At 46.7% G+C, this 9,343-nt stretch overlaps 1 protein-coding gene across 1 annotated transcript in view; it reads left to right on the forward strand.

Annotated features, from left to right (window-relative positions):
- LOC104512398 (mothers against decapentaplegic homolog 3) overlaps positions 1-9,343 on the forward strand; it is a 19,584-nt gene that overhangs the window by 4,634 nt on the left and 5,607 nt on the right. Inside the window, exons 5-6 of the mRNA XM_010155362.1 lie at positions 6,007-6,219; positions 7,503-7,640. Coding sequence (XP_010153664.1) covers positions 6,007-6,219; positions 7,503-7,640 — 351 coding nt within the window. The remainder of the gene's footprint in view (positions 1-6,006; positions 6,220-7,502; positions 7,641-9,343) is intronic.

The following is a 9,343-nucleotide window of genomic DNA, read 5'->3' on the forward strand; positions in this document are numbered from 1 at the left end:
AGGAAGTGGTGGAGTCACCATCCCTGGAGATGTCCAAGGAGCGTGTAGAGGTGGCGCTTGAGGCCATGGTCTAGTGGGTTTGGTGGTGTTGGGTTGATGGTTGGACTGGATGGTCTTATAGGTCTTTTCCAACCTTAGTGACTCTGTGGTTCTGTATCTTTCCCCCACCTAACTCCATCCTGGGCGCGAGGAATATAGTCCAGCCCTAAGTGCTGTACTAGACCATGGGTGTCACTGATTCACTCCATGACTCGCAGACAGTAAGTAGGAGGAAAACTGAAGAAGAAGGAATAATAGTTGAACAGGGCCTTTGTGATACTATTGGAGGTTTTGTGGCTATCTCTGAGCCTCAGTTATCATATCAAAAGGCGCTGCCCTTTGTTTTCATACCTACAGACAGAAAAGGTCTGATTTTCATCAGTTTGAGCTCTTGCCCTGTTTGAAATTGCTCTCAACAGTCTCTCATAAAAAGCACGCCTAGGTCTGGCTAGCTGCAGGCTCAGTTCTCTCAGCGTTCATTAAGCCAGCAGACAGAGGCCACTTGAGATTACTCTTGAATAACCATAGCTGTAAAGTTTACATATGCTTTTAATCCTGGCACAGGGTACTTTGACACTGCTCCAAAATTTGTTAGTCATTGGCTGACTTGTGGATATCTTGGGGCTGTTGAAGGGGGGATTTCTTGCCTCTTTTTTTTTTTTTTTTCCCGAATCATGGAATACATTGCCACAGTGCTGCTAGATTTTTATTTGCTTTAACTGTTAAAGCCTAAGAAAAGAATACATGGCCGAGGTTTTTTTAAAATTTGAAACCATTATGTGTGCTGCCTAGGAGTTGATGAGGATTTCTAGCTTTTTTTTTCTTTTTCTTTTTTTTCCAACCTAAATATAAAAAGCCAATTACATGTAACAGAACCAACCTGGCAAGATGACTGTGGCATCTGCCTTACATAAGGGAGAAAGGAGTTTCTAGGAAAGAGGCCCTGGTGCATAGCCTTTCTAACGAGGACGCTGGTTATTAACACATGCTGCTCAGCTGATGGGCCTGTCAGATGTCTAATGTGCTGTCTGGTGACAAAAACTAAGTCGGAGCAGGTGAAGCTGGTTAACCACAAGGAATCTCTTCGTAGTCCAAGGAACAGACATCAGAAAAGCGTTTTACCTTACCAGCACTAAAAGATTAGGTTTTGCAAACCAAATATTTTTTGCTCTTAGGCAAGAGCTTCCACAAATTAAGAAGGTCTTGTCTCTCTTAAAAATGTTATTGTTAACTTTTACATGTGAGGAAGCTACGAAGTAAGAAAGGAAATGGCATGTAGCTGAGCAACTCTGAAAACTGCCAAACGATGAAACCGTCATCGTCTGTACCTTGTGGATGGCACATCTGGAGTCAGGAGCTGCTTATAGCCGTGTGGGTGAGAGGAGCAGCAGCCCATCAGACCTTCAGCCTGATGGTGTCTGCAGCCCAGAAAGTGCTTGCACAGGCTGCGAGAGCAGAATTTTTCGGCAGCTTTGCAGGTCAGACGGAAGTTAGTTGGTGACCTGCGGTGCTCCTGCTTCTGCTGTGCTGTATGATTCTGTGGATAAGCAGAACACTGCAGTGTCCAGAGCTGTATTTTGATCTGCAGTGGTTTAATCAGGCTTTCTCTATGTGTTCGTTAAGAAAGTGGAATAGAAATTTAAAAAACACAGCGGTGTCCAATGAGGAAAATGACCAGCAAGCTCTCGGCAGCAGAACGCAGTGGGTTTTTTGCAGATTTGCCATTAAGAAAATAACGTCACGGTCCTGATGTGCGTTTATTTGACCAGAACTACCTGAAGCATTTAAGACAGTTTACTTTGTGTAAGCTGAACTTTGGACTTAAATCCCATGGCCATATTCCAGAGGATTACAAAGGCGATAAACTAGCATGAGGCAAACCACGCAGGGCAGTGGAAGGTGGGGTGGTTTGCAGTGCAGTGTATGTATTTTAGCATAAAGCTGCGAGACCATCGCGTGGGGTCGAAGGAAGCTGGGGAGTTTCATCTTCCCGTTCACAGGCACAGAAGTGTGGCAAGGTTGGGATTGGGATTGGTTTTTCTCTCACCCCAGCTTGTGTGTTTGATTTGGTTGCATTCTGGTTTTGGTCCAACCTTCTCAGTTGTCAGGTTTTCAGTGGTCGAACGTAAGCGTTAAATGGGAGGTACAGATATCCAACCAGCTCTTCTGTATCACTGAAATAGGAACTGGACAAAATACAGCAAACACCCAAAATGAAAGGAGAGTTGCCAGCATTATGTGGACGTTGGGAATGAAGTCGGGGAGTTTACGCTGGCCAAGGGCCAGACCTGAGGTTGCATGCGTATTGTTATTTTGGAGTGAGGCAGTCCCTTGGTGAACAGGAAATCCATTGTCAGTGTTTGCTCCACAAAAGACTTGACGCAAAAGCTGTGAGTGAAAAAAGCACATTCCCCGCAGTCAAATCCATCAGCAACAGCGGCCTCTGTTACTTTCTGTGTTGAAACACTGTTTTCCAAAGGAGTGAGAAGACAACCCTCCTCAAAGCACAGAGGGGAACGGAGTGTGCACCCCTACTTATCTTTACATTTTGAGGAGGGAGTTAGAATTACTGTGGCTGCAACTTGCAACTGTAGTTGCGTGACATATGTCAGTAACTTCTGGTACAGATTGTGTATCAAACACATTCATCAAATCACAGACTGGTTTGGGTTGAAGGGACCTTAAAGCCCTCCCAGTCCCACCCCCTGCCATGGGCAGGGACACACTCCATAGCCCAGGCACCTTCCATAGCCCAGGTTGCTCCAAGCCTCATCCAGCCTGGCCTTGGACACTCCCAGGGATGGGGCATCCACAGCTTCTCTGGGCAACCTGTCCCAGTGCCTCCCCACCCTCTGCGGGAAGAATTCCTTCCTGGTGTCCCATCTCAATCTGCCTCTTTCCATTCAAACCCGTTACCCCTTGTCTTGTCACTCCCTGCCCTTGGGAAAAGACCCCCCAGCTTTCTTGTAACCCTCCAGGGTGTTCAGCCTTCCCTTCTCCAGGCTGAACCCCCCAACTCCCTCAGCCTGTCCCCAGGGCAGAGGGGCTCCAGCCCTCAGAGCACCTCTGTGGTCTCCTCTGGACTCGCTCCAACAGCTCCGTGTCCTTCTGCTGTTGGGGGCCCAGCGCTGGAGGCAGAACTGCGGGGGGGAGTTCATTAACTGGAAGTAGGCTCTCGGGCTCAGAGCACACTGTGTAGAGTGTGCAAAGCAGCCAGCAGATTTTTTTCCTCTGCAGTTGAACAGGTAGTACTTTCATCTTGTCAGGAAGATGCCGTGTGGGTAGTATAGAATACTCAGTGGCCACTTGGGAAAGCAAAGCTGTAGTGAGTCACAGCTGAACTCGTATGGAGACGATTCAGGCAGGATTTGCTGGGCTTTAATGCATCGTGGTTTGGTTGATTGCATACCCCCTCAGGATTCTTTGGCCTTAGAAGAGCTACATTCTCTTACTTCTCCCCAAACAGTAGATCCATAAATTGAAAATGAATATTCAGGACAGCTCTAACAGAAAAGGTAACTTGCCCATCCCATGACAGCTTAATCTGAAGCCTAAGACCACAAATCACAGGAGAAAACAGCATTGTTAAAATCTCAGTTGCATTTTTTAGAGACAAGTTTTTCTTCAAAATAGGATTTGTTGGTTTGTGTCTTTCCTCAAATTGCAAATAAGCCAGAAATGAAATTTCCATTCATCCTTCAGTGGGGAATCCACAGTTTCCTTGAGTGGCAACCAAGCGGAGGTGGTGTCTGAAGGAAAGGACCATGAAACCATGGAGAGCAATATGGGCTTCGGTGTTTTTATAGCTTGAACAGTACCAGTCTGAGGCCGTTGCTTAAGGATTGACAAAAGGGGATTGGATTTTTCTGGAGCCGAGCAGCTTTTCAATGAGAAAGGCACTTGCTGTGGAGCAAGAGCAGTCGTGTGGAACAGAGTCTGTTTTCTGAAGTGGTTGGACACACCTTCACAGACTCTGATTGTGCTGGTATTTGCACTACCCCTATAAAAATTGCACCGGAGTCCTGCGAAGCCCAGAGTCGGCTCCGATGTGTAGAGATACTGCTAACGGGTGAAAGGAGCCTGGTGTTGGAGAAATATCCCTGATGTGGCACCTTCCAGAGGGACAGTCAAATATGTCATCCAAGAGAAAAAGGCAGAGACCGTAAACACACTTGGGTGTGTTCCATATCAGAAATGTTTGCTTTAAGCCATGGAATTGTTTAAAATGGGTCGAAACGGCAGCTTACCGGATCTCAGCTTGACGTATCGAGCTGCCTTCTGTGAGCTTTCGCTCTGAGCATCGTGTCCTTTTCCCTAGGAGGAAAATACGCTTTTTCTTCTGTGGGTGTAATGTGTGGAGGAGAGCAGGAACATCGGGTTTGCTTGCGACACAGTATTTTTCTTTCAGATGATTGAATTAAGGAAAGAGAGAGACCTTGAAAGAAGCTGGGAAGGGGTATAAGCTCCAAAATTCACAGACTTTGAAGATCTGCTAAGGATTACAGAGCCCCCCAGCTGCACTTCCATTCAATCCCATATTTGCTGTCAGCAGTGCTCGTAACAAAGCAGAAACCAACCCTTTTTTCTGGTTATTAGCTACTTCGGGATCTCACACACCACACTAATGGAGGGGAAACCAGCATCTTCTGGCTGAAGCCAGGCTGCTTCAACCTGTTTCCAAAGGTTACGGAGTTAGAGCAGGAGCAGCTGAGAAATGACTCTCAAACCTCTGTAGAGGCACTCTCTTCAGTGTCAGAGGAGGCTGGGATGGGAAAAATCTGTCTCCGATTTTTTGGAGCTGGTCCCTTAAGCACAGATTGGCCCATGCCTTGCCGGAGCAACAGATGGGAAAGCCTATGGAAAAAGCTGGGTTTTGCTGCTTGATGTTAACTCTTTTGCCAGATGAGGAGCTGCTCTGCTCCGCTTTTAAGCGCCATTTGAATGGGGATGAAGTGATAAATTGAGGGGAGGGCTGGAGGGAATTCTTCTCTTGCTTTTATTTCTTGCGTTGAATGTGGGGAATGGAGCACTTAACCCCTAGCTTCCTCTGCTTTCCGCTTCCTCTGCTCAGCAGATCCTGGCTTGCGGCAGAGCTGGGCACCACCTAGTGCAGTATTTCCAAGAATATTCTACTTGAGCCTTCCTCTGCTGAAATCTCTGGCTGCAGTGGGAGCAGTTAAATCATGCCATGCCATTTGAACGTCCCACCTTCCATGCGTATGAGGTATTGTCTTCCGGAGGCTGCCGCAGCCTGCTCAGGAGCTTGGGTTCTTTGGCTTCGGCCCACAGGCTGAGTCAGACCATCAGCCCAGTAAGGGAGATGCGCCATCATCGAGTGGGGAAACGGGTTTTCTTTTGAGAATTTGTGATCAAGCACACTGGAAGAATGTATCTAATTTTGGCATCACTTTGATGCCAGTGTTATGTACAAACTGGTGCGCGTTGCAGACAGCTACGTGTGTCATCGGTGCTTGAGAGGGCGTAACAGAGCCAGTAGGAACGGCAGCCGGACGGCTGGCTGCTTGGCGTGAGTGCACAGCAGCAGCAGAGCTGCGTTGCTGAAAGCAGGCTTGCGGTCTGCGCTTCCCAAGCTGTTTTTTCTTCCTTTTCTCTCTCTTCCCTTTCTCTTTTTAGGGTCCTGACTACCGAAAAGCGATCCCACGTTTCATAGTAAAGCTGAGTGTGTTTATTAACGTTTTCTCCAAGTACGAAGGTAGTTAAGTGACACCCCACTTGCTCAGTGACTAATGTCTTTGACTGTTCGTGGTTGTTCCGTGTGCCAGAAGCTTTGGGGGTGATGTAACTTTCTAGCTGCGCTCCATTAAAATCTGTCAAGTCACTTTATGTTGGTGGTTAAAGTGATCCCAAGGAATGAAGCAGAACAATAGTTCAGAATGATCACTTTTGGTCATCCCCGCCTTCCCCTCCTGCAGGCCTGGGATTCATTTTGCTTTCTGTGTTGTGCAGATCTGCAGCCCGTTACCTACTGCGAGCCAGCATTCTGGTGCTCGATATCCTACTACGAACTCAACCAGCGTGTGGGAGAGACCTTCCACGCCTCTCAGCCCTCCATGACCGTGGATGGTTTCACTGACCCGTCTAATTCTGAACGCTTCTGCCTCGGTTTACTGTCCAACGTGAACAGAAATGCAGCAGTGGAACTCACAAGACGACACATCGGTAATCCCTATTTCCTTGGTTTAGTCAGTGTCTTTCAAGGTGGAAGGTGGAGATGCTCCATGGTGTTTTAGCAGGCTAATCGCCCCTAAAGGAACACTAATTGTACTTTTTCATAAAGGTATAATTAAAAACCGCACTGAGGAACACTAAAGTTGGAATTTAAACCTTTACACACACTCTTCTGTATTTGGATGGACGTTGGTGATAATCTTGTGTATTCCTTTTCCTCCTGCGCTGTTTTACTTTCTAACTGACTGCTCTTTCGTAAGTGGAAGCTTAGTTCCTTGAATTTCATCTCAGTTTCCACTTCTCCTGCTTATACTGCAGGGTAACATTCAGTCTTGCTTTCAGTTAAACTTGCACTGAATGGGATATCCCGAATTTATGCAATTTTAATAAAAGGCAAAACTGCTTATGCTTTGCTGTGTTTTCTGCTGACTCCTATCAAAAATGAACCTGCTTTTCATCCTGATTTTGCTGCACTTTACACATTTTCCTGGGCAGTAAACTTCCTGCGGGAGAACTTTTCCTTACTTGTTTCTAATAAGATTTCTAGCACCAAGAAAAAAAAACCCCAACCTCAGAAAACCCACCAAGATTCAGAAATGAGTCTTTAAATTCAGCAGGCTCCTTATGGAGTAACGAAAACAGGATATTCAGATAGGAATGTAAGACCAAAACAAATGTTTGTTTGTGCAACAAAGATGGGTTCCTGAAATTTTTCTTTATTAACTGAGATTTTAATAATTTGTGTAAACTCCTATGGGAAAAGTATATTTGTCCTTGTATACAGTGTCATCTCAGGCAAAAGGCAATGACATGAAAAGGTGGTATAATTCAATTCCAGATCCCTGAGTAAACAAACAAACAGTTGTGTCCAGCTGTGATGACTTTCAGAAAAGGTTGAACAGCATGTGTTAACTGATAGAACATTCGTGTGGGAAATACCAGGGACGTGTATGTTTGGAGTAGCAGGCTGTGAGGTGGTAAATTTAGGCAGCCCAGGCTGTGAGTGACAGTGGGGCTGGAGGGTGCAGCTCTGGGTTTATAAATTGGTTCTTCTGCCTCCCTCAGCTTAACGCACTCACAGAGCAGATTCACTGCTCCCTCAAGGCAGTACCGGTGGGCCAGAAGACGGGCTTTTCATTTTCCATCATTCCTAGTTCAGCTGCTTGTTGAGAGCTGCCTTGTGCAGAGGTCGTCTGCGTCTCTGCCAGCTCTTCTTCCAGATTTCGCAGCCGACTATTCCGAGCTAAACCAAAACTCTGCCGTGTGTTTCCTAGGAAGAGGAGTAAGACTCTACTACATTGGCGGTGAGGTGTTTGCCGAGTGCCTTAGTGACAGTGCCATTTTTGTCCAGTCTCCCAACTGCAACCAACGCTACGGCTGGCACCCAGCAACGGTTTGCAAGATTCCACCAGGTAAGGAAGTGGGCCATGTCTGTGATCCCACACAGGCTTCACCTTTTCCTCACTTGCTACGGGAAGCGAGCTCTTTGTCAAGGCAGGCGTGGATTTGCTGAGCTCCGTTCCTGACAGCAGTCAGAAACTTGAACCCGGTTATAAGCAACCCGGCAGCTTGAGCGGGGTGTTTTTTATAGCGTCTAGGGTGAAGGTGCTGGTAGGGGGAGGCTCCAGCCTCTGCTCCAGCAGTTGTTTGCACCACGTTTGTGCAAGTCCAAGGAAGCGGTACTCCAGTGTCTAAGCAGAACTGAGAGCAGAATCTTCCACTTGGTCCAGACAGCGTTTCTTCAGTCTGTTATTGCACTGCAATTATCTGGTAGTCATGCTTATAATTTTATTTTTACCTTTAAAAGACCATAACGTAACAAATCGTTCTGAATTTGGATTCACCCAGAACAGATATAATTTTTACTTTTTTCTGCTCTGTAATAAAACTCCCCTCTCCCTCCCCCTCCTTTGTGAATTAGTTTTATTCTAGGGAAATCCCGTTTGCAGGCACCTTGTTCTGGTTATGGCAAGTGTGTGTTTCAAGTATGTGGGGAGCTTGCAGGAGAGTTCATTGCATCTGTCCAGGAAGAAAGTACTTTCTCGTTGGATACACATGGAAGAGCTGGGATGAGAGATGCCGTTCAAAGGGAATTCAGCTAGGCTTACAAAAGCTAATTTTTTTACAGTTAAAAGTATGTTTATAGTTTAAAAACCCAAACGTTTAGAAATATTTGAATAAAGATTGTCTTTCTTTTGAGATGCACACACTGCAAGCTCTGGCCCATCTTAACGGGTTTCCTTTCTCAGATACTTAGGAAGCAGCTGCCAGTGTTGCAAACATGACTTAATTCTCCAGCCACATCACAAGAGTCCACCCCGGCTGGAGTCAACATCTGAAGACATAAACAACCCACATTTCCGCTGTAGATTCATCTAAGGCACATGTTTTAGACTCCAGCTTTCTCCGCGTTTGCCACAGTCTTTGGCCACTTTCTCGGGCTCATCTTCAAAACGTTGCGGGGCTGGAAGCGGTTTCTTCATTCCATTGTTGACAAGATCGAGTCGTACCCGATCCTGCCAGGCACAGTCGTGGAGAGACCTGTTCCCATCCGGACCTGAAGTCTCAACAGCTTGGCAGTCTGATCCTGATCAGGTTCTTTCCTTTCCTTGCCGTAGAAAAAAAAATGCTCTCACCCCTCGCCTTTCCCCGCCTTAGGCTGCCGTACGCCTGACGGACCTTCCCTTCCAACTCCCTGCGAGATACATAGCTCCGGGGCTGTGCACTTTGTGGTCACAAAGCTGGGAAGCTGTTTCTGCAGCTGCTGAGCTGTTGGATGTGGTTACGCTTCGCTCGATGCGGTGCGACCCAAAACAGATGACAGTATGAGTCCAGCCCAAGAGGGCAGGCTCAGAAGGGGTTTTAGCAAAATACAATTCATCATAGTCCAAATGGTTGTTTTTCAGACTGGGCCCATGTGTAATCCCAAATGAGCGTTAGTTGAGTGCCAAGTTTCAGAGTTTAACTTGTTTATGGTTATCGGGGCGAAAGCAGGCATAGCAACATTTTTTCAAGAACGGTGAATTTCATAACATCACAGAACGGTTTGGGCTGGAAGGGACCTTAAAGCCCCCACCCAGTATCACCCTCTGCCATGGGCAGGGACCCCTCCCAC

This window comes from Eurypyga helias, unplaced genomic scaffold (assembly GCF_000690775.1).
Source record: "Eurypyga helias isolate BGI_N326 unplaced genomic scaffold, ASM69077v1 scaffold11907, whole genome shotgun sequence".
Lineage (NCBI taxonomy): Eukaryota > Metazoa > Chordata > Aves > Eurypygiformes > Eurypygidae > Eurypyga > Eurypyga helias.